Genomic DNA, 25,062 nt, shown 5'->3' on the forward strand with positions numbered 1-25,062 from the left:
GTCAGTGAGCTCAAGATTTAGCTAGAAGTTTATGGGAGGAAAGACTACTAGTTTTTGATGTCAGCAGGGACACCCCTAGTCCAACTTGAAGCATGCATGGGTGTGGAGAAGACCAGGGCAATAGGGTTTCATTTCCACACTCTTCAGGAACACACCTATTGTAATGTTAGGTGCACCTGCATATGAGCTTGGGCAGGTATGCTCTTCTGAATGGAAACAGCAGAAAAACACCCCCCTCTGGCCCCCAGATTCTCAGGCAGGACTCCTTTGTGGATTCCAGGCAGCTCTGCTCACGGCAGTGATGGAGACCATACACTGAATTCACAGAGTTGCTTCTCTGCAGCAGGAACTTACCCAGCCCTGGGCAGTGGGGATGGCGCAGCAGGTGAAGAGGTTGACTTAGAGTCCCAGGCCCCGCTCTTTCGACCTGCGCAGACACATACACAGGTCAGTCTCTAGCCCTGAACTGAGGGCTGATGGTCACAGTGAGATGGCCTTGCTGGCAGGCTCAGAAATACATGCACATGTTTTCTTACTTTCAGCTAAGCATACATAAGTAGTTACATTGAAGTTTTGGGGGAAAACCTATAGGCAAAGGTGATGAAACATTTTATAAATGCCAATTTATAAGCTCAGAACTAGGATGTTAATTAGGAACTCCATCTAAACATTGCTAAATGACCTTCTCATTTCCCCCATGGGACAAGTTCAGAGCCCCTGATTCTGTGGGCTCAATAAGAGCTCACAAGGGTTCCTATGGAAGGGAGCTAAGAGCTCACACTTGTATCTATATGCACTGCACAAATGTGCACAACAGCAGTGCCTAGAGACAGAGGGGCACAGACCCACCACTCCTGATCACACCTATAGACACTGCTCATTCCTAACCACACTTACACAGTACACACACCTAACCTCACATTTGGAGAACACTCATGCATTCATTCATCTCTGAGTTCTTAGGGCCTTTGCTCACTGCAGAAATAGACAAATGGAGAGAAGCAGCAAGCTATTACCCAAATCTCCTCTTCTGAAGTCACAGAAGGGACCCAGAGGTCCTTGTCCACCGCGCCCATTTCCCCTCCCTCTACCTGAAGATAGAAGCCAGAGCATCGTTATGAGGGAAGAAGGTGAGAGACAGGCAGAGATTCACTACTGGGATAGGGAGCAGGCCTGGATGGGGAGAGGCCAGAGCTAAACCAGCTCCCCTCAGCGCGTCCCAGCTGCCTCCTCTCAGGCTGATACCGCCTGCCTGGACATTACTGCTCAGTGAGATAAAGGCTCTCTACTGAATTAAATTGAACTGAATAAATGTTTTAATTAAGAACTTACTACATTTATAAGTCCACAATTCCTAATGGACTTAAAGGGGATACTCTGTACATATAGGTTGGACTTGCCCACAGTATGTGTTGTTTGAGTTTGCAAGATAAAGCACACGTAAGTAAACACTGAGGTAATAATCTATTACCAAGAATTATTGAGAACCTGGTATGTGTAAAGCCCTTGGAGGCACTGTGTTAGGGGCTGTGGAAGAGCTGAAGAAGTAGACGTAGGCTTCTGCCCTCTCAGAATTTATAACAAGAGAAGACACATGCACCCCCATGCCACCTCATCTGACAGGACCACCTATTCCAAACACAAAAAAAGTCCTCGAAAAGTATTAAACGCAGAGATCATAAAGTTCATTCTCATGTACTTGACTAGAGAGAGGCCTTCAGGCTCTCACTCAGAGCCCATTTACTCTTTCTACACATAGTCCTTACATAGGGCTAATTTCCATAAGCACTCACCAGTGGCATCTGGTGAAGGAACGGCCCCTCCCATGTAACCCTTACTTAGATGTAAGCTGACCCAGATGGGATTTTTAAAAACATTTTGAGAAAGAGACTACATATGGAATTTTTAACATTTCCTCCGACAATAAACTGAAATGTCATCTGAATATGTAGTAGTATGAGTCTAACTGTTTTATTAGCAAGGGTATCAAGTTGATATTGTTCTTCAAATTCTCAATACTTAAGACTGACATTGTGAAAATACACTTGGCTACTCATAGATGTTGATAGAAAGTTTTGCGGAAGAGAAAAAAAACCCTCGTCTGAAAAATAAGGAAGCAGAAAGAAGGTCTAAGTCAGAATTTCCTCCCAGGGGTCCCCTCTCTTTTCACCAAGGGCTCACTTGGCCTGGGCATGTTATTGTTGTCATATCTACTGCCTGGCTTCTTTACTAAGCTTCCCTTTCCTTCATATCTGCAAACAGTCGGCCAACGTCTTCCTTTCCCCTTCCCTCCTCGTAAATAACTTCTGCAATCAGAGGAGAGGGAGGGGCATGCTGGCTGTCCTCTGTGGTGGTGGAGTCCAGTACAAGCTCTGGTTTTGCATCAGGAAGACAGGGTTCCAGTTATTTCTCTGCCACCAAACTGGCTGTGTGACCTCTTACGAGCCACTATGCCTCAGTTTCCCCCTCTGTGAGATGGGGATGCCACTAGCTACTTTATCTAACAGAGAGTTACTGTGGTTAGGTAATAAGGTAACTTCGAACATGTAAAGAATTAGCCAAATATAAAGTAATATTGCTGGAAAGGGACTGAAAGTTTTGAGGGTCAAAAATGTTATGCTAAGTGAAAGGAGTGAGATGGAAAAGACTGCATATTATATGACTCCATCTATATGAATGTTTGGAAAAGGCAACTCTATAACAACAGAAAGCAGATCAGGGTTACCCAGGGCTGAGGATGGGAACAACATTGACCACAAATGAGCATAATGGCTCTTTTGGAGTTGGGGTAGGCACAGAAAGTTTCTAAAACTGGATTTTAGTGCTGGTTACAAAACTCTATAAATGTAATGATTTACAAAAAACATTGAATTATACATGTAAAATGAGTGAGTTTTATGATACATAAGTTATAGCTCATAAAGGATCTCAGTAAATATGATTATTGCTATTTTCATTTTCTCATCTTGTTATCAACCACGGCAGTATCTCTAGGTGCTGGGCACTGTGCCAGGTACTTCACATGTGCCACTTCTAAGCCTCACATAACATCAAGGGGAGCAAACAGAGGCTCAGAGCGGTTAACGGGCAGGGCCAGGGTTGGAAACCAAGGCCATTCAAGTTGAAAGCCTAGGCAGGCAGTGTCCTCTCTAGCCAATATCTCATAATGTTACTCTGGGGCATGATTGGGCATGTCAGATTCACTTGCTGCTTCTCCCTTATGTGGGGAAAGATTAGTGAAACAGAGGGCTGCTTTTGTGAATGCCCACGGGAGGATGGAGAGTTACTCCTTGTAGGCCAGTGACCCTCTCTGCCGCCCTGGCTGAAGTCAGACCCCGGGGCATGGCTGGGGTAGGACAACACCGTACCCTTCTCATTGCCAGGATCCCTGCTTCCTGGCCAAGCCGAATTCTTGGTTGGAAAGCTCCAAGGGAGAAACTGGGGATGCAATAGAGGGAGATGTGTCCAAAAGCACACTAATAAAAGAGAAAAATCATCTTTGTTTAAATCATAGGGAGCAAAAAGTTATGTTAAGGTTTGATTTAACAGCACAGGCCTTGCACAAGCTGGTGCTTACCGAAGTTTCTTAACTTGGAAAACAAGTTACCCTTAGTTTTTCCTTCTACCACGTATATCTTATGCATCCTCCTCTTTTCAGTTTTGCATGCAGTGGTGGTAGGTTTCCTTATTCTTAATGATCTCAGTGTTGGCGTTGTAAGCCCTTGGGATTTAACTCTCTTTTAGCTGTTATAGACACCCTGTTATCACTAGTGGGGCTTGCATACTAGCCGAAGCATCCCTTACTCTCAGGTACTATATGAACTCTTACAAAATACATAAAAGAGACTTAATTTAACAACTTAAGAATAATTTGGGCTATGGGTAAAATTCTGCTTGCATATTAGCAGGGAATTGTAAATTCCGGAACTCCTCCCCTATTTTAAGAAATAAAGAGATAGAATACTTAAAAAATGCTGTTTACTTAGAGCAAGCTCAGAAATACATGCTCTGTCTACCCTTCTCTGACAAAAGCTACAAATTAGCCAGAGGTTGCGCTGCCTTCTTCTAAATGCTCGTTTAGAGATAAATCACAATAGACTTCAGTCTTTCAGTTTGTTTAGACCAGTGCTTCTTAACTGGGAGTGATTTTTGTCCCCCTCCCCCAGGGGCTTTCTGCAGTGACTGGAGACATCTTTGCCTATCACTGCTGGGGAAGGGGGTGCTAGTGGCATCTAGTGGGCAGAGGTCAGGGATGTTGCTAAACAGCCTGCGATGCACAGGACAGTCTCCAACAGAAACCACCTAGCCCCAGATGCCAACTGTGTTGAGGTTGAAAAACCCCGAAATTTAGAGTAAAACTTTATATGGAAAGGAAGAAACACTTCTCTGAGATGTGTACCGGGTGATGTGCCAGACTCATGTGTCATGAATCAAGGCAGGTTAAACCAGGGATTCTGAACAATAACAATAATAAATCACAAAGAGCTATCAGTTTATGAGTGTGATTCGTATCTTTTTACTCATGTAATTCTCACACTACCCCTAGGCATAGGTGCCATTTTCCCCTTCCTTTTTTTCAGGAGAGGAAACTAAGAAACAGAGGGATTACTTAGCTTGCTCAAAGTCTGGCACCTAGTGAGTGAAGACTTGGACCCTCTGGCTTTGGAGTCTGTGCTAACTCCTGCTACTGTACTTCCCAGTATGGAACATGAAGGACCTAATTCGCTATGTAATCTGCGGCCAGCACCTTATTAGCCATCAAAGAGCCAAAAGCAACATTAACCAGAGGCAAGTGTCGTGGTGTGGAACTTTAACAGAAACCCCTGAAACCTTAGCACTTTCATCATGCCTATCAGGGAACTCTCTGAAGCCTCTAAAGACAATGATCAGTTATTTAAAGACACAGGCAAGTAGTCTGATTATTCCTTTTATAAAAATCATCTCTGAAAACTGTACTGTTTGCACACACAGAAACTCCCTCTAACTGTTCAGGTTTGTTCCCTACCCGCCCACCACCACCACCGAGTTATCTCACTTCCTTCCTCCTCCTGAACTTCCTCCTGTCTATATCCAATAATCATTTAACCAGGAAATTATTTTCTTGTTCAGGTTTGGTTTCTTCATCTGATGCCTCTAGTGATAAAATATAGCTATACTAGATTAATATAAAACTAATGAATAATAAATCCAGTGGGCTAATGCCTTCATGATGGGGCCATGTGATTCCTTAAAGACAGCCAGAGTTGGGGGACTCAATCACTCTCTCAACCAACTGACCCATCTACCATTTCAGCACCTACACTGAGCCAGGTCCTGTCTAGGCCTTGGAAACACAGCTATGAGCAAGACATGGAGCTGAGAATCTTATGGGAAAATCAGGCTGATTGGAGTATTGGGAGTGTTTTAGGAAAAAGAGGTCTGTGTAAGGCAAGAAGAGCATTTTAAGATGTAAGCACCAGAGAGTATTAAACTATTATTCTAAAGGAGGGTTTAAGCCTTCATTTATCTGTTTCAGTGAAAGGTTTTCTATTCCAGTAATAACAGCCCTTCTGAGTTATCACGTGTCAGGAGTCTCCGTTTCAGCAGGGACCAAAGCGACCTCGCCGTGATGTTTTAGGTTGGTGTGTTGACATTTGTTCCCAGAAACTAAGATGAGCTGGATAAGATGCCTCTGACCTCCAGTCCCCAAGTATAAAGAGCCTGTGGATTCCGAGGGGGAGGATAAATAGGAACTTGTGAAGAGGGTGAGCAATTGCACAGGAAATGAGTCTAGGAAAAGATTTTTAAAAATAATCTTCTTTCATTTTCTCTCAAGGAGCACGTCCCTGAAAGCAGAGGTCAGTCTCCCAGTCTCTGTGTTCAGCCTTCAGGTCTGGGAGAGAAGGGAGTGTGTGTGTGTGTGTGTGTGCGCGCGCGCGCGTGTGTGTGCGTGCATGTGTGCGTGTGCGTGTGCGTGTGTGTGCGTGTGTGTGTGGTATAGGGTGGGGGAGAGGAGAAGGAGAGAACGCTGTCGAGGAAGCTCCTGCGCCTCTCTGTGCTGTAGAAGGGCTGGGGTATGGGCGCCACTCAGTACTGTGGGCCTCAGGCCAGGGGTTGCCAAACCCTACAGGAGACACCTAGGAACCACTGAGTGTTCATGGTTTGGGGAGGGATGACATGGTAAAAACTAACTTTGTAATGGAATGAAGCTAGCAACATTTGGAGGGGGTCAGAAGCTCATCTCAGTGACTGAGGAGACAGCCTAGAGACAAGAGTATGGCTAGTGGACTCTGTAAGACAGAAGGTATGAAGTGATAAAGTAAAGAAAGCCTGGTTCAGGTGGTGGCAACTAAAATAGAACAGCAAATTCAGGAAAAAGCAAAGCAGAATTGGGAAAGAACATGGGCACTCTGAGACATGGAGCCTGGAGGCTGATGTGTAAAGAGGAATAGGGATGCCCGAAGGGTAGGGGTGATGGATGCCCTGAGCTTGAGGTAGTGGGAAGGTCAACGTGTTCAGAAGGGAAGAAAGGTCAAGGTTGGACACCAGAGAGTTATCAGCTTAGACCAGAGAAGTGAAGCCAGAAGAATGGATAAACCGGAAAGAAGTGAAAAATAATACTCTACCGAGCGCCTACTGTGTGCCAGGCACTGCATTAAGAATTTCCCATTCACAATTTCAGAATTCTCCTGTCTCCATTTACCGATGAGAAAATGTGATGCTTGGAGAGGTGAAGTACAGACCCAAAGTGATACAGTTGATAATGGGGATGGGTTATGACCCAAGCTCTTAACCGCATGATATTCTGAAAGAAGAGCAGGGGGCTGAGGCTGAACGGTGCAGGCATCCTCAGTCAGGGGAGCGGAGAGGGAGGGCCGGCCAGCAGAGTGCCCAGAGAGGTAGGATGAAAAAGAAGACTTGTCTGAGAGAGGCGCAGGGGCACGGGGGCGAGGGTCCCCTCGCACAGGTGTCCCCAGACAGTGGATGAGCATGAGGAGAAGGCCTCTGTTACCATTTATTAAGACATTTGGAAACACAAGGGATTATTTCTTAATATTTGCTCTGAGTGGTTTGTCTTATTTAGAACAGATTAAAAATGAAACCCCCAAATGTAATCATTTCACAATAAAAAAAAACAGAAACAAAACCACCAAATCATGTGTACACTCTACCTGAAGCTGTCCCTGGAGGGGAGGCTGGCTTTGAGGAGTTATTTGGCTTGGTTGATCTATTAACCATGGGAGCTGAAACACAAAATCACACCTATATTATAATTATATATATATATATACACACACACACACACACACATATACATATATAGTAGATAGTCTACTGAGGGAGATTCACACTTATGGAAAAATGCATTGTGGAAATGATGGGTCAGACCAGAGAATCTACAAAGAATGGGAGACACAATTAGTAAGCCCACAAGCCATTAAAAGAAGCCTTCTCAGAAGAAAAAAACATTTTAGAATGAATATATTAGTGATTAAAGTGAATACTGGCTTGGAATTTCATTTGCCAAACTGGGTGTCTAGGAGATGAAAGAGTTTGTTTTTTTACCAGGAGACGTGCATTGAACTAACAGTGGAGGGGCCAGATTAATAGCCCCACCTTCCCTGACACACGTAACACAAGTAACACATATCATTCCTCTTGGATTTTGTAGGTTTATGGGGGTTTGGGGTGAGGGCATTTAATTTGTATTTATTGTTTCATGGTGATGGGTGAGTTCAGGAATTCTGGTGGGTCTAGAAGCTGTCGGTGATATTTAGGGCGAGGGAGAGGGCTGCGACATCATGGCAGTGTAAAAACTGAGTATTGCTACTTTGGAGTCAAGTTTATTAGATGAGTAATGTTACTTGAAGAGGCAGCATTTATACAGGATTATATTCTCCATAGTGACTATATCCAGAGTAATCATACACTGTTCCACGCCTCATCTGAGGCTATGTGGCACGGGCTTTTGAAGATAATTTGTTTGTAACTGCGTTTGTTATTTCCTGAAGGATTTACAAATGAAATGTTTCTCATGGGCCTGAGATAGCACTCCATTTTAAAGAATTAGAACATAGAGCATATTTTACTCTTTCATTTTTTCAGTCCTCTGCAGAAACTGTTCCTGGTGCAATATTTGTAAGGTCAACATGGTAGCTCATGACTTTGTGAGTATTAGGTTTTATAAGAAACCCATTCTGAGTGAGGAGCTAAAGAGAAGAACTTAGGTGCTTTTATACCTTGAGAAGAGAGTATTAAATCATGGAAGAGGATGGAGAAAGAAGGGTAAAGGCTATCAAACACAGAGATGGGTTGCCCACTACGCTCTCTGTTCCACTAGCCAAAGAAGGCAAATGCTATGGCCACAGAGGAGAGAGGCCTGGGCACTATCATTTCTGAGCCCCTTAGAGCTTGCTACCAAATGGTCTTGTATGCCTCTATCAACTGCCAGAAGTTTTCAGGTGCTTAAAACTACAAACTCTTGCCTTTTTCAGATGGGAGTGAACTGTCTTCTGTGGGATGAATATAGTTTTCATCTGCATCTTCCACGGGGACCACATAATCAGCCTAAAAGAAATACAGTAATGTTGTATATTCAGAGTTTACTGCATAAGAAGCAGTGATATTTAAAAAAATCTTCTGAGATATAATCCATATACCATTAAATTCCCCTATGTAAAGTGGTTTGGTGATTTGTAGTATATTAACAGAGTGTGCCACCATCACTGCAATCTATCTTTAGAACATTTTCATCACCCCCAAGAGGAACCCTGCACCCATTAGTCACTCCCATCCATCCCCTCCCCTGACCTAGTCAACCACCAACCTTCTTTCTATCTTTAAGATTTGCCCATTCTGGACATTTTATATAAATGGAATCATACAATATTTCAATACACAGTCTTTCATGACTTCTTTCACTTAGCATAGTAATTTCAAGGTTTAACCACGTTTTAGTACTTCATTCACTTTTATGGACAAATTACATTCCATTGTATGACTATACCACATTTTACTTATCCATTCATCAGCTGATGGACATTTGGGTTGTTTCTACTTTTTTGGCTATTATGAATAACATTGTTGTGAACATTCATGTACAAGTTTTGTGTAGATGGACATTTTTCTTGAGAATATACCTAGTGGTGGAATTGCTGGGTCATATTGTAGCTCTATATTTAATAGTTTGAGGAACTGTTAAATTGTTTTCCAAAGTGGCTGTGCAATTTTTCCATTCCCACTGGCAATGTATGAGGGTTCCAATTTCTCCACATATTCACTAATACTTGTTATTGTCTGTCTTTTTTGATTGTAAACATCCTTGTAGGTGTGAAGTGGTATCTAATTGTGATTTTGATTTGCATTTCCCTTAATGATGTTAAGCATCTTTTCGTCTGCTTATTGGCCATTTGTATATCTTCTTCAGAGAAAAGTCTGTTCAACCCCTTTGCCAACTTTTAATTGGGTTGTTTGTCTTTTTTTTTTTTTTTTTTAATTTTTTTTTTTTTTTTTAAATTACACTATACTAGGTGTGCTTTATTTATTTATTAATGGCTGTGTTGGATCCTCGTTTCTGCACAAGGGCTTTCTCCAGTTGCGGCAAGCGGGGGCCACTCCTCATCGCGGTGCGCGGGCCCCTCACTATCGTGGCCTCTCCTGCTGCGGAGCACAGGCTCCAGATGCGCAGGCTCAGTAACTGTGGCCCACGGGCCCACCTGCTCCGTGGCATGTGGGATCCTCCCAGACCAGGGCTCGAACCCGTGTCCCCCGCATCGGCAGGCAGACCCTCAACCACTGCGCCACCAGACAAGCCCCTGTTTGTCTTTTTTATTCTTGGATTATAAGAGTTCTTTAAATGTTCTAGATTTAAATCTCTTATCAGATATATAATTTCCAAAAAAATTCTCACATTCTACACGTTGTCTTTTTACTTTCTTTATGGTATCATTTGCAGCAAAACGTTTTACATTTTAAAGTCAATTTTATCTACTTTTTTCTTTTGTTGTTTGTGCTTTTGGTATTGTATCTAAGAAATCATTGCCTATCCCAAGGTCATAAAGGTTTACACCTGGGCTTCCCTGGTGGCGCAGTGGTTAAGAATCTGCCTGCCAATGCAGAGGACACGGGTTTGAGCCCCTGGTCCGGGAAGATCCCACATGCCGCGGAGCAACTAAGCCCGTACACCACAACTACTGAGCCTGCGCTCTAGAGCCTGTGAGCCGCAGCTGCTGAGCCCGTGTGCCACAACTACTGAAGCCCGCGTGCCTAGAGCCCACGCTCCACAACAAGAGAAGCCACCACAATGAGAAGCCCGCGCACCGCAACAAAGAGTAGCCCCCGCTCTCCGCAACTAGAGAAAGGCCGTGCACAGCAACGAAGACCCAATGTAGCCAAAAATAAATAAATAAAATAAATTTTTAAAATTAAAAAAAAAAGAATTATACCTATGTTTTTTTCCAAGAGTTTTATAGTTTTAGCTCTTACACTTAGACCTACGATCCAGTTTTATTTAACTTTTTATATATGGTGTGAGATTGGAGTACAATTTCATTCTTTTGCATGTGTATATACAGTAATCTTAGCACTGTTTGTTTAAAAAACTAATTTTTCCCGTTGAATTGTCTTGGCATCTTTGTCAATAATCAATTGACCATAAATATAGGGAGGGAGTGATTTTATAAGAGGTAAATAAAGTACCCAGATCTCAGAAGTGGTTTTTACAACCTGCCTTGGTTGGTTGCCAACATGGGGACTGGGAGAAACAAAAAACACACATTTATTGAGCACTTATTGCCAGGTGCTCTTCTAAGTACTTCACATGCGTAATCTCACTTACTCCTTGTAATAACCCAAAAAGGTAGGTACCACTAGTACTATACAATAATACTACACTATAAAGTTGTTACCTGCCAAAATAAGCAAATGATCAAGAATCATCATAATCTGTGTCCTAACAAGTTCATCTTCACTTTGCTGCAGTGTTTTAATATAAACCCCATTATCCCATGTTCACATCACAAAAAACTGGCTGTAGTTACATGAATAATTGGTCCTTTGAAGCCAGGCAGATTGTTCTACTACCACAACCTACATGCTATTAGAATCCTTCCTCAGTTTTTACAATGGCATGATTAAAAAATAGATGATTATTTTAAAAATAATCTTAGATCAACTCCAGTGTTTAGATGTTCAGTATTAAGACACCTGCTATAGGTGTTTACATGTTTGCCTTCCCCCAAACTTTAAATGTGAAAAATAGGAGCACCACGGATTCATCTTATTTTCACTTTCCCATTGCCCTTCACCCCATTCCATATCAGGAGTCGTTAAGATGAGCTATTAAATGCCCACATGAGTTTCTTGCTTAATACAACTCATGTGAACATTTAATAGCTTTACATACATTATTTTACTGAATTCTTTCAATGATACCTACTATTAAGTTACGTATACTTATCCTCATTTTACAGATGAGGAATTTGAGAGCAGTTGAGTAATCTATACAAGGTCACGTAAAATCACAAAACTGATGCCCTGCAAGGAGAGGTACTGGGTCTGCTTTGGGCACCAATGAAGCCCTGGCACGTTTGTGTTGAATGAGGAGCTGGTCTCTTCTCAGTGGATACTGGAGAGGTGGCACAGGATAGCTCTTTAGCACCTGGGATCTAGTATCTCATCATCTGATTTCAAATGCTGGCTCTATCATTTACCTCTGTGACCTTGGACAGGTTCTTCAACCCCTTTGCACTTCATCTGTACCATTTCCTCATCTGTAATGGGGATGATAATAGCACACACTTCCTAGGGTTGCTGTGAGGATGTAATGAGATAACACATACAGAGCGCTCAGAACACCGCCGACACACAGCACTTGTCAAGTGTTAGCCGCTGTCGTTGTTTGAGCACAGATGCTCCTTCCTCCCACCTCCAACTCTCTGGTCAGCCTGTACCCCCATATTTTGCCTGTAACCTGTATGGCAGAGCTAAACATTTTCATTTATGCTTCTGTTTGACTTCTTCTTTTCCTATCTAATGGCTCAGCCAGATCTTAATGTTGGCCTCTTTTTTCTTTTTTAACCTCTTTCTCATCTTGACTGTCCATCTGCCCGTTCCAGAATGTGCCTCCTCCAGACTTCTCCTTTTCCCACTGATTCAGGCTTGCCTGAGCCACCTCCACAAGGCTGCTATTAGCAAAGCTCGGCCTCTCCCCACTGGGGTCCACCTCCAGTTAGTCACAGAAATGGAGAGCTTCACATAACCCACAGTCTTCATTTGTATTCTGTGTCTGAATTGATGTCTTCATATGGATTTGCCAAATGCCGAAAGAATTCACGGTGAGACCCTAACAGATGGTCTCCCTACCACGTCCCATGCTCAGATTCTCCCGGCCACCCTGTTCTCACCCTGAAAGGGCAGCAACCCCTCCCAGACTGACAGACAGACTGAGGATTGACAAACCACACTCATTCTCAGTCCGCTGACTTCCTGACTTAAACTGTCCCTAGAGAGGGGGTCATAAGCTCAGATACTTACAGGAGCAGGCCTGGAACAGTAATGGGGAACGTACAGAGTCAGGGTGTGCGCAAGTCTTGTACGAGTGATGGGGATGATGACAAATGGAAACAGGGGCCAGGGAGTCACAGCTGAGCTGGAGCATTGCCATGAGGCTCAGCTGCTTCGAGGCCATGGCTGGCCAAGTGCTGACAGGCCCTCAGTCTTCAGGAGAAACTAGAAAACTGGATTTTATAAAGAATCTAGAATATGGTAGAAAGGAATCCAATATGTATGATACATGGAATCCTTCTTTGTGTGAGGCACTGTATTTAGTGAGATATATATATATATATGCATTCCTTTATTAAATCTTTAAAATAACCTGAAGAGAGGAAAAGCTGAGACTCAGAGAGTTTATCTGACTTGCCTAAGTCACACAACTAGTAAGGGTCAAAGCAGGAATTTGAGCTTGGATGCTGCCTCTATTTTATTTGAAAGTCTCTCTTTTCCATCTCTTCTTGGGCTACAAATTATACTAAGGCGGAAATGAAGGTCATTTCACAGCATGCTCATAAGCTGTAGGTTTTATCATCTACAGGCATTTAAAAACAAGTTACTTCTGGGGCTTCCCTGGTGGCACAGTGGTTAAGAATCCGACTGCCAATGCAGGGGACACGGGTTCGAGCCCTGGTCCAGAAGATCCCACATGCCACGGAGCAGCTAAGCCCGTGAGCCACAACTACTGAGCCCGTGTGCCGCAACTACTGAGCCCACACACGTAGAGCCCGTGCTCTGCATCAAGAGAAGCCACCGCAATAAGAAGCCACGCACCGCAACGAAGAGTAGCCCCCGCTCTCCGCAACTAGAGAAAGCCCGCGCGCAGTAACAAAGACCCAACGCAGCCAAAAATAAATAAATAAATAAATAAATTTATAAAAACAAGTTACTTCTTCGAGAAGCTGCAGTAAGATTATGTCTGGTGATGGTTAAGAGTTGCCTTTAATGTTATTTTCTTTCTCAGACTGTTACACTTGTAGGGTTGTTCTAATGGCTACGTTTGAGGGCTTGTCTTTGACTTTATTTAAAATACAAGTACATCTGGGAGCCATAACATATTAGGCTTTATCAGTCATTCCTACAATAGCCTGAATGGGTTTACCTGTTCATTTTTAAATTGGAACAATTCCATATGGAATAAGACGTGAAAATCTAGGTGCTGGCAGAAGGGAGACTGATGACATAAACCTAGAGTTGGGTCCTGGACAATCGGCAAAGATGGTCCCTGGATACCCGGGGCTGGGGAGAGGGAGTGAGAAGCACGAGCTGTCGAGGGAAGTGAGGGGTCAGCTCCTCCTCGAGTTGTGCAGGGTCTTCCTACAGACTAGGGGTCTCCAGTGTATGCCCCACTGCACCCCTCTGCATTTTAGAGGAGGAGGCTGGAGGACCAGAGAGAAAAGAAGGTGGGGGAGAGAAAATGAGGCGGGACAGGGAGAAGAGCAATGGAGAATAAAGAGGGAAGTATATTATGGAGGAAAGAGAGGTTTGCAGGAAACTGAGGGACTCTTTCTCGAAGGAATAGTTAGAGGGACACAGCTCCAGTATGGATATATATGCCTGTAGTAAATGAAAGTGCTTAAACTAAGACCATATATGCCATTTTTAAAGAAAACATCCTTTCAGCATAACAATGGAGAGTTAGAGGGGGCAGGGTGGTTAGCGCTGGCCGGAGAGCAGGGCCTGGAGGAAGGAAGACACGCCTGAGGCCACACTGTCCTGCCCCTCCCCCTATCCGGCCCACATCCTGCCTTCCACTTGGTCTGGGCAGTCTTCTGGACAGATTTACTTTACCTCATCCTCAAGGAGCTCTTTGGGTCTGGGTGGGACTTGAGGTTTATGCAGAGAAGTCGAGGCTGGCAGAGTGGTGGCCTGCCTTGCCTTTGCCGAAGGCCAGTTGGGTTTACTGGGAAGGGTCTTGCTGGAGGGCGGAGACTGCCTCTGGCTTGATCGATTGTCTTGAGAGGAAAAACAACAAGAACAACAAAGCATAAGATGAATGGGTTCTGGATCATTCCCTGGGCGGAAGCCACCGAGATCTAGAAAGTATAAAACCCCCAGCATCTATGTAGGCCACACATTATTAACTGGGGCATTCCCTTAAAGAGTAGAATGACATGTTAGGCAAAAATTTCAACTGCCCATTGACTTACATTATAAAAACCAGAAGAATGTCCTCATCAAAGACATCCTCCTGGGGATTGATGCAGACCCACAGACCCAGGAGAGCAGGCAGCCCAAACGCTCTGCTAAACAGAGTGGATGGTGACTTTGGCATTGGCGGGGGGGGGGGGGTGTCTCAGGGGGGGCGGTACTCCTCAGTGGTTCACTTTGCTCCATGAAGCCTTAAGGGCAGTGATTCTCAATCCTGCCTACACACAGGAACCACCTGGGAGCTTTAAAAAATGCCAAGGCCCCACTCCAGACATGCAGTTTGAACTTCTGGGGAGGGACCTGGTATTATAGGTTTTAAAATTCCCCAGGTTATTCTAAGGTGTATTCAGGGTTGCCACTACTTATCCGGGTGAACCTATACGTTCCTCCCCTTAATGATATCCTCGAATCATGGGGAAGTCGTGAGTAACCCCTGCTACAGGACCGTCCTTACCAGGTGTCAGGGAAGGAGTCCAGGCTCTGAAGTCAAGGGCCCTGCGTTCAGTCCCCTGCACTCCACCCACCAGCGGCACTCCTTTGGGCTGCTTCTTCACTATGTAACCTCTCTGGGACTCACATTCCTCATTTTTAAAATGAGGATCGTAAGTATCCACCTCAGAGAGTTATTGTAGGGATTAGGGAGAAAACAGCAAGGCAGGAGGAACACTGTGTCTGGCAGAGCCGATGCCTAATATACAGAACTAACCTTACCTGCGTAACGTGGTGGAGGGCTTAGGCAACAGGGAGTCTACCCGGTTGATCTGCGAGCACAGATTCTGACTGATACACTGTAGGAAAATCTTCGCATAGGAATAACCTGGTGGGTTCCCCTTCCTGGAACCAGCACAGGTGCTTACACTGGCTTCCTGCTCCTTCCTCCCGCTACAGCCGGCCCCCAGCTTGATACAGCTGCCCCTGCCTCTGCCTTTCCCACTGTGCTCTCCACCCGGTGCCTGCTCCAGCCCTCAGCCCGCGCTTCTGCCTCGGTGACGGTATGTGGTTAACTTTACACTTGGTGCCTCCTCTGAAGCCTCCTTCTGGTGGCGTAGCTGTGTTTAGGCACCAAGGCATCCACTTTACTATGACTATGACTGTCAGTTTTTGTAGTTTTATTGGCAGCTCTTGGAGTTTACTGAGATTTCTTAATATAAGATTTAAGCCCGTCAGAAGGAGCAAAGCATAGAAGACAGGCTTCGAAGAGTATGACCTGGAATGAGCCACTTAACGGTCCTGAATAGCGGTTTCTTGGCCTGTGAAACGGACCTGACGCAGCCCCTTCCTTCCCAGGGTTGTTGCGATGATTGAACGAGGTCACAGATTTGGTTGCGGTGTGCGGAGCAGAGTGGTGAAGAGCACGGGCTTTGGAGGCTGAAAGGCCCAACTCGCATCCCAGCTCTGCCGCTTGTAAAACCTTGGCCCAGTGAGTTCACTCCTCTGAGCCTCCCTTTCTTCCTTTGTGATTATCAAGAAGGTGAAGTAGGCCATGACTGTAAAGCACTAAGTTCTAAACTGTAAAAAGTCTGGGAGTCTGCCTGTCTCGCTTGCTGCTTAGCATAGCTCCAGCACATAGTAGGTCCTCAATAGATGTGGCACGAAGCAGGGGCAGTACCTGGTACCTGGTAAGGAGGAAGTTATCCTCAAGGATAAGGGACACTAAACCCTTTACACGTAGGGTTGCTCTGTACGACCCCTGGCCTCACGTGATCGCATGGACACACTCCCCTCCTCCCCTTGCTGAACTTAGTCACCTGTTAGAATGGAACACAGACTTCTTCTTGGGGGGGCGGGGGGGCATTAAAAGCTACACTCAGGACTGGAGGCCACACCTAAGACTCGTCCATTTAACCAATAAGGCTAATTCCAGGCTTAGAGGGCTTCACCCCTAGCCCCTCCCCGTGCCCCTCCCCCCAATTAAAACTCCACAGTCCAGACTCAGTGTATCTGTACAGCCTGCCAGCGGGGGGCGGCGGTGGGAGAGATGGAGGAAGGAGGGGCCTTAGCAGACACCGGGATCCCTGAAGGTCATCCTGGTTCCGTACAGCCATCTCAAGAGAAATTCCAGAACCTTGTACGCAGGAAGCCAGAAGAGAAGAAGGGACTAATCTTGGGTTGATTTCTCTGGGGACTATCAGGAATTGAGGTGGGTGGGGAGCCACGTCAGGACGTGCTTGTTTTATCTTTTGCCTGTTTTCAACATTCCCAGCTTAGGAAGGACACCCCCTCCCTTCCCCAAAGGGCAAGCTTACCAGCGGGGGCTCCAGTGCCTGTGAGGGACCAGATGACCCACTTGGAGGTGGTGAGAGTGGGAGGTGCCCACCATCCCGCGACCTTGGCCTGCCCCGCCCCCTGCTGCCCCGAAGGCCGAGCGCCCAGGGTCTGGGTGGGGACTCACCTACGTACTCGCCCCTGGTGAAGGGCAGGGCCCGGTGAACCGTCCGAGTCTCCTGCTCGGCGGGTGGTGGCTCGTAGCTGTCGTCCCCGGGCTCCTCGGCCGGCAGCACATACATTTCCGAGTCGGAGTGCTCATCTGGGTTTTCATAATCGCTGTCCTGCAAGTACAGATACCATGCTCAGCGCCCCACGCGTGCTTAGGAGGGACGGAGGGACGAGAAAGCAAGGCTGGGAGGGGTCGGCTAACCAGGGTTAGGCAGCTGTTAGCGGCAGCCCTGGGGTTAAAGCCGGGCCTTTAGCCTCCAAAACGTTATCACCTGGACTACTATCCTGGGGGAACGCATGGACCTCTAAACCCAAGGGTGGCTGAATTCTGTGTGTCTGCAAAGAACAGCCAGAGATAAAATGTATTTTAGGAAGACAAAGAAAGGACCCAATAAAATAGATTAACCAAATAGGTTTTATTAATCATGAAGGTTGATGGTTGAGGAAAATGTAAGTGTAATAAGAGAGGGTAAGGAGAAGCTCAGGAATACAGACACCTTTGAAGAGATAAGGTTTGTTTGTTTTAAACAGAGCTGGACAGTTGCAGGGACAAGGACTTCGAACTGACTCGGAGTCCATTCTCTTTCTGTTTGTTTTTTTAATATAAATTTTATTTAAGTCCATATCGAAAATACGTTGAGCCAGTCTAAAGTTCAAACAGTTCACAAGGAGGGAAGTCTTCCCAGCTGCTCAGTTCCTCTCCCTAGAGGCAAACAGAGTGACTAGCTTCTTGGGCGTTTTGTTCAGAGATAGTTTATGTGTGTAACACACATACATATATATTCATATGGAGGAAATATTTGATTCAGGACTTAAGAGGTCCTCTGACCTCTGTGCCCACTGCCCCCTCACACTGCCTGACATGATGCTCGATCCATACATGATTTTCTGATGAATCTATGATGTACCTGCCTTTTGGCCTGTCTCCTTTCCCTGGCAATTGTGTAACATTGAGGCAGGTATAGTGTTTCCTTCATTGCTGTATCCTCAGGGCCCGTGACAGGGCCAGCATGTGATAGGCACTCAGGATGTTTGGAACAAATGAAGGAGTCAGTGACTGAGCCCTGTGCTTTCCTCCTCAGTCTGTAGGGAGATCGGGGAGAGGAGAGGAAGAGAGTGAAGAGTGGGATAAGGAAAGAGAAAGGAGGCTGAACATAGAGTTTTTCCCAAGGTGGCTGGAGGAGTGGGGGGAGAGAGAATAAAAGGAGGAAGGAGCCCAAAGGAGGGTGCTTGTCCTTACCCTGGCATGGGGGAGCCAGGAAGGGACAGGGAGAGGGGGGAGGTAAGAAAATTCCTGTAGGGGGCATTTTCCCAAACCCCTAGGTCAGAAATAGCAGATGGGAATATGAAATTAGGCTGAATAAAGTAATGATAATAGTAATGATTATTATTATAACTAACATTTCTATGCACTGTATACCTCATTGACCCCTCACCACAATCATGTGAGATAGTTTTTTTAAAAACCCCATTTTGCACTTGAGGAAACTGAGGCCCAGAGGAGTTGAGTAATTTGAGCCTGCAGTCTGTGCTCTGGAGAAGCCAAAGACTATTCCCAGGCTGGAGGCCTGGGAGGTGGAGTGGGAGTGAAAGGGTGGGCCGGGGGGAGGCTTAACAGGGCAAGACCCTGGCTTCCCAAGCCAGGGACTCTCTTCATCCAGGCCAAGGACCCAATTACTGCTCTTGCAGCATCCCAGGGAGACGTCAGTATGAGCACTGAGAAGCAGTTGCTTTAATACACATTCGGAAAGTGAAAGAACCAGTGGGCAGCCAGACGCATGTGCCTGAGTGGGGGACGGTTTGGGCATCCCACTTTGTTTCAGTTTTCGTGGAGCAGGGACTGGCTTCCTAGACTTAATTACCTGGAGGCTGAGGATCAGTGTGCATCCCGGGGAGGAGTCTGGAGTCCTTGCAGCCCCTCCGGCACAGCAAGCTGACTGAGAGGACCAGGTTGGCAGAGGTGGCAGAGAAGGTAGAGAAAGAGAGATCCCACGTCAGCTGTTCCTGGCAGCCATCGTCTGACACTGGGCTGCCTACCAGACTGTGCCCCCATGAGGACCGGACTGAGACTATATATCCAGGGCCCAGCATGGGACCTGCTGCAGGGTAGGTGCACACCCAACATACTTGGAATGAATGAATGCGCTGAGCTGCTGCCTGGGCTCTGAAGGGACTGAGGAGGAGGGAATGGATGTTCAGGAAGTGCTGAACTGGCCCTTCATTTGGAAAGTCTTTTCTGTGGGAGATGCGCCATAAGTCCCTCCTACTTCAAGCACAGTAGGATGTGTTGAATGCCTTTTCATCAAGAGAAATAAAAGGGGATCTATTCAAACTTCTGAGAGTTTTAAAAAATCCCCTCCCCCCAAATTATTCAAAATTATGACGAACAAAATTCTTTCGTTAATTAATTAATTAATCCATTCATTCATTCAATACTTGAGGAAGTACAATACTTTGGACAGTCTAATGGGAACTTTGAAGAAGGGAATGTGTAATCAGACAAAAATCTTCTCAAATTGTCCATTCCTTCATTCATGTAATCAATATTTATTGAGCACCCACTATGTGCCAGCCATCATGCTTGACTCAGAGCACAGTCCCTGGCCTCAGAGTGCTTGTATGTTAGCATGAGAGACCAACAACAAACAAATAGTGAATAATAAATAAGTAGATGATCAAACAGATAAAATAGATATGCCTGGTCATAGATGCACTGATCAGGTTCTTGAGACAGAGAGCAAAGGGAAGAGGGATTCTGTCTTGGATAGGGGTGCTGGAAAGGCCTTCCTGGTGAGAAGCAGACACTTAAGCCAAGCCTGAAGTACAAGAAGGAGCCGACCAAGTGAAGAAGGATGGGGATACTCTGGTTTCTCCTTTCTTCCCCTCTTCCTTCACCTGCCCAAGGACCATGAGTCTGAAATCGCTGAGTTAGGCAGGACCTCGACCTGCTGTAGGGACTGAGGGCAGGCCTGTGTGCCTGGGCTGGGATGAGCAACCCCTGCTGAGGGGTGCAGGGAAGGCTAGACAGGGCTGCAGGGGTCGTATTTCATCAGGTCTGGAGGCTTTAGCAACAAGCCTGGATTTCATTCTATGTACCAAGGGAATCCAATAAGGTAAAAATTGTGAGTGAATGTTCAATCAATCCTTACTATAGCTGGTACCTTCATTTTGGTTGTTTAGCTTTGGGGACACAAGTCATTCCCTCCTCTTCAGACTGATTTTATTTTGTGTTTGCTAGGTCCCCACCTTGTCTTCTTCTAGCCAGCGAGCTGAGTTTTCTCGGTTGCCTGGGGGATGTTGGTCCAGCGTCTTAAGTTTGCTTCCGATGTGGCCCTGTGTGTGTGCCTCCAGCAGGGGGCGCAGCTGCAGTGCTTCTGAGGGATCAGTGCTGCTGGGCCCTGGGAGGCTCTCCATGCCTAAGTGACCCACAGTGAGGCCACCTCACCCCTTCTTTACAAAAATCTTTTCTCTGCAGTTGAAACGGGAGGAACGTCCGTCTCCTAATACTCTGAATAAACTCCAGGTGATGTACACAGTGCGGAGCTGGGCTTAGGCTCAATTCTGGGCACTGGACAGGAGTCCTGGTTCTCATTCTACTGGGCCACTGAGTAATGGAGAGACGGTCGGCAAGTCATTTTCAGGCTCTTGGCCTCAGTTTCCTTATGGGGTATGTGGTTGTGTGGAGGCCCTCTTGGATCCCTTCCAGATATAAAGCTCACAGACTGGAGCAGCCTAACATTCTGCATGAATTTGATATGTGAGGAATAATCATTGTACAGAAAAGTTTTTAGGATGTCTTGTCTCTATAAGATTCAGCCCCAAAGAGAAGTGGCCCCTGGGGCCCTGTGGGTTGCAGAGCCATCTTGAAGAGGTTCACAATTAATTCTGACACACCACTCCAATGTCATCATGGTCAGGGAGAGCCCTCTCCATCTGTGGCCCCCAGAGTCTGTTCATATCCTCTTGGTCACAGCAAGCCCCTTGAGTTTTAAAAGTCTGCTTCTGAGATCTGAGAGCCTGGGTTTGAATTTTGGAATTGCAAGTTACTTAAAACTCTCCATGTCTTGGTTTCTTCACCTGTAAAATGGGCAGGGCTGATGTCCAAACTGTTTAACAACTAATCCGGCCCAGGTACTGACCATGACCTTAAGGAGTGTCCTGGAAACTCCCCGATGTGCCAAGCATTGACTCTTCAGTTGTTGGTTTGTTTAGGGCTCCTGGCAGGCACCAAGCAGTGATGGGGCACTGGGGAATTCAGGGCAGAGGCATTTGCCAACTGATTTGGAAATATTCAAGCTTTTTTTTTTTTTGAGCTCCTGACTTATTTATTTATTTATTTACTTTATTTTTTTGGCTGTGTTGGGTCTTCGTTTCTGTGCGAGGGCTTTCTCTAGTTGTGGCAAGCGGGGGCCACTCTTCATCGCGGTGCACAGGCCTTTCACTGTCGCGGCCTCTCTTGTTGCGGGGCACAGGCTCCAGACACGCAGGCTCAGTAGTTGTGGCTCACGGGCCTAGTTGCTCCGTGGCATGTGGGATCTTCCAAGACCAGGGCTCAAACCCGTGTTCCCTGCATTGGCAGGCAGATTCTCAACCACTGCGCCACCAGGGAAACCCCTATTCAAGCATTTTAACATCTGTTTTGGCTGTGCTGGTGAGCACTCTGAATACCAGCAGAAAATGGGGATAAGAATGCCTACTCATAGGGCTGTCATGAGGACTACATGAGGGAATAAGTATGAAGCTCCTAGCCTGGCACATGACGGTGCTAGCTCAAGTCAGCCGTTGTGAGGTTATTGCTGCCCTGCCTATAGGTGGCCCTTCCAACCCAGCCATCTCCCCTCCATGATGGGCAGCTGGCCACCAGTGTGTCATTCAGAAACAAGTCTTTATAAAGGCCTCCCAGGGGCCCTGGTGGAAATGATACCCTTCTAGTCCCAGGAACAAATACTTACAAAGTCATCTGACCACTGCTCCTCTTCGTCAGCTGGCCTCTCTGAAATGGCATGTGGGAAGCAGAATGCACAAACATAAATCTCAGCTGGCCAGCTCCACCCTGTCCACAAGCACCCTGAACCTGCCTTCTCTGCCCTTGGGCCACCTGCTCCCATCTACTAGGCCTTGAACGGTTATTACAGTCATCTCATGTTCATTCCTTTCAAGTCGTTTTTTTGTTTGTTTTTTTAAAGTCAGTTCTCAATAAAAACCACATTCACAGAAAGATAGACAAGATGAAAGAGCAGACGGTTATGTACCAGATGAAGAAACAAGATAAAACCCCAGAAAAACAACTAAATGAAATGGAGATAGGAAACCTTCCAGAAAAAGAATTCAGAATAATGATAGTGAAGATGATCCAGGACCTTGGAAAAAGAATGGAGGCAAAGATCGAGAAGATGCAAGAAACGTTTAACAAAGATCTAGAAGAATTAAAGAACAAACAAACAGAGATGAACAATACAATAACTGAAATGAAAAATACACTAGAAGGAATCAATAGCAGAATAACTGAGGCAGAAGGATGGATAAGTGACCTGGAAGACAGAATGGTGGAATTCACTGCTGCAGAACACAATAAAGAAAAAAAAATGAAAAGAAATGAAGACAGCCTAAGAGACCTCTGGGACAACATTAAATGCAACAACATTCGCATTATAGGGGTCCCAGAAGGAGAAGAGAGAGAGAAGGGACCCAAGAAAACATTTGAAGAGATTATAGTCAAAAACTTCCCTAACATGGGAAAGGAAATAGCCACCCAAGTCCAGGAAGCCCAGAGAGTCCCATACAGGATAAACTCAAGGAGAAACATGCTGAGACACATAGTAATCAAATTGGCAAAAATTAAAGACAAAGAAAAATTATTGAAAGCAACAAGGGAAAAACAACAAATAACATAAACTCCCATAAGGTTAACAGCTGATTTCTCAGCAGAAACTCTACAAGCCAGAAGGGAGTGGCATGATATATTTAAAGTGATGAAAAGGAAGAACCTACAACCAAGATTACTCTATCCAGCAAGGATCTCATTCAGATTCGATGGAGAAATCAAAAGCTTTACAGACAAGCAAAAGCTAAGAGAATTCTGCACCACCAAACCAGCTCTACAACAAATGCTAAAGGAACTTCTCTAAGTGGGAAACACAAGAGAAGAAAAGGACCTACAAAAACAAACCCCCCAAAATTAAGAAAATGGTAATAGGAACATACATATTGATAATTACCTTAAATGTGAATGGATTAAATGCTCCAACCAAAAGACACAGGCTTGCTGAATGGATACAAAAACAAGACCCATATGTATGCTGTCTACAAGAGACCCACTTCAGACTTAGGACACATACATACTGAAAGTGAGGGGATGGAAAAAGATATTCCATGCAAATGGAAATCAAAAGAAAGCTTGAGTAGCAATACTCATATCAGATAAAATAGACTTTAAAATAAAGAATGTTACAAGAGAAAAGGAAGGACACTATGTAATGATCAAGGGATCAATTCAAGAAGAAGACATAACAATTATAAATATATATGCACCCAACATAGGAGCACCTCAATACATAAGGCTACTAACAGCTCTAAAAGAGGAAATCGACAGTAACACAATAATAGTGGGGGACTTTAACACCTCACTTACACCAATGGACAGATCATACAAACAGAAAATTAAAAAGGAAACAGAAGCTTTAAATGACACAATAGACCAGATAGATTTAATTGATATTTATAGGACATTCCATCCAAAAACAGCAGATTACACTTTCTTCTCAAGTGCGCACAGAACGTTCTCCAGGATAGGTCACATCTTGGGTCACAAATCAAGCCTCAGTAAATATAAGAAAATTGAAATCATATCAAGCATCTTTTCTGACCACAACACTATGAGATTAGAAATGAATTACAGGGAAAAAAACGTAAAAAACATAAACACATGGAGGCTAAACAATATGTTACTAAATAACCAAGAGATCACTGAGGAAATCAAAAAATACCTAGAGACAAATGACAATGAAAACACGACGATCCAAAACCTATGGGATGCAGCAAAAGCAGTTCTAAGAGGGAAGTTTATAGCTATACAAGCCTACCTCAAGAAACAAGAAAAATCTCAAATAAACAATCTAACCTTACGCCTGAAGGAACTAGAGAAAGAAGAACAAACAAAACCCAAAGTTAGCAGAAGGAAAGAAATCATAAAGATCAGAGCAGAAATAAATGAAATAGAAACAAAGAAAACAATAACAAAGATCAATAAAACTAAAAGCTGGTTCTTCGAGAAGATAAACAAAATTGATAAACCATTAGCCAGACTCATCAAGAAAAAGAGGGAGAGGACTCAAATCAATAAAATTAGAAATGAAAAAGGAGAAGTTACAACAGACACCACAGAAATACAAAGCATCCTAAGAGACTACTACAAGCAACTCTATGCCAATAAAATGGACAACCTGGAAGAAATGGACAAATTCTTAGAAAGGTATAACCTTCCAAGACTGATCCAGGAAGAAATAGAAAATATGAACAGACCAATCACAAGTAATGAAATTGAAACTGTGATTAAAAATCTTCCCACAAACAAAAGTCCAGGACCAGATGGCTTCACAGGTGAATTCTATCAAACATTTAGAGAAGAGCTAACACCCATCCGTCTCAAACTCTTCCAAAAAATTGCAGAAGAAGGAAAACTCCCAAACTCATTCTATGAGGCCACCATCACCCTGATACCAAAACCAGACAAAGATACTACAAAAAAAGAAAATTACAGACCAATATCACTGATGAATATAGATGCAAAAATCCTCAACAAAATACTAGCAAACAGAATCCAACAACACATTAAAAGGATCTTACACCATGACCAAGTGGGATTTATCCCAGAGATGCAAGGATTCTTCAATATACGCAAATGAATCAATGTGATACACCATATTAACAAATTGAAGGAGAAAA

General features: G+C 44.8%; 1 protein-coding gene and 1 long non-coding RNA gene across 2 annotated transcripts in view; one reads left to right on the forward strand and one right to left on the reverse strand.

Moving 5' to 3' along the window:
• LOC137767349 (uncharacterized) overlaps positions 1-13,345 on the forward strand; it is a 32,652-nt gene extending 19,307 nt beyond the window's left edge. Inside the window, exon 4 of the long non-coding RNA XR_011074514.1 lies at positions 13,073-13,345. This is a non-coding gene — a long non-coding RNA (uncharacterized lncRNA). The remainder of the gene's footprint in view (positions 1-13,072) is intronic.
• The window catches only part of BLNK (B cell linker), a 79,894-nt gene that overhangs the window by 17,616 nt on the left and 37,216 nt on the right, over positions 1-25,062 (reverse strand). Inside the window, exons 4-9 of the mRNA XM_068548282.1 lie at positions 22,071-22,111; positions 17,075-17,231; positions 14,323-14,486; positions 8,466-8,547; positions 7,152-7,223; positions 355-427 (exon numbers count right to left, since the gene is read on the reverse strand). Of these exons, the coding sequence (XP_068404383.1) occupies positions 355-427; positions 7,152-7,223; positions 8,466-8,547; positions 14,323-14,486; positions 17,075-17,231; positions 22,071-22,111 (589 nt within the window). The remainder of the gene's footprint in view (positions 1-354; positions 428-7,151; positions 7,224-8,465; positions 8,548-14,322; positions 14,487-17,074; positions 17,232-22,070; positions 22,112-25,062) is intronic.

The sequence above is a fragment of the Eschrichtius robustus genome, chromosome 7 (genome assembly GCF_028021215.1).
Source record: "Eschrichtius robustus isolate mEscRob2 chromosome 7, mEscRob2.pri, whole genome shotgun sequence".
NCBI classification, from domain to species: Eukaryota; Metazoa; Chordata; class Mammalia; order Artiodactyla; family Eschrichtiidae; genus Eschrichtius; species Eschrichtius robustus.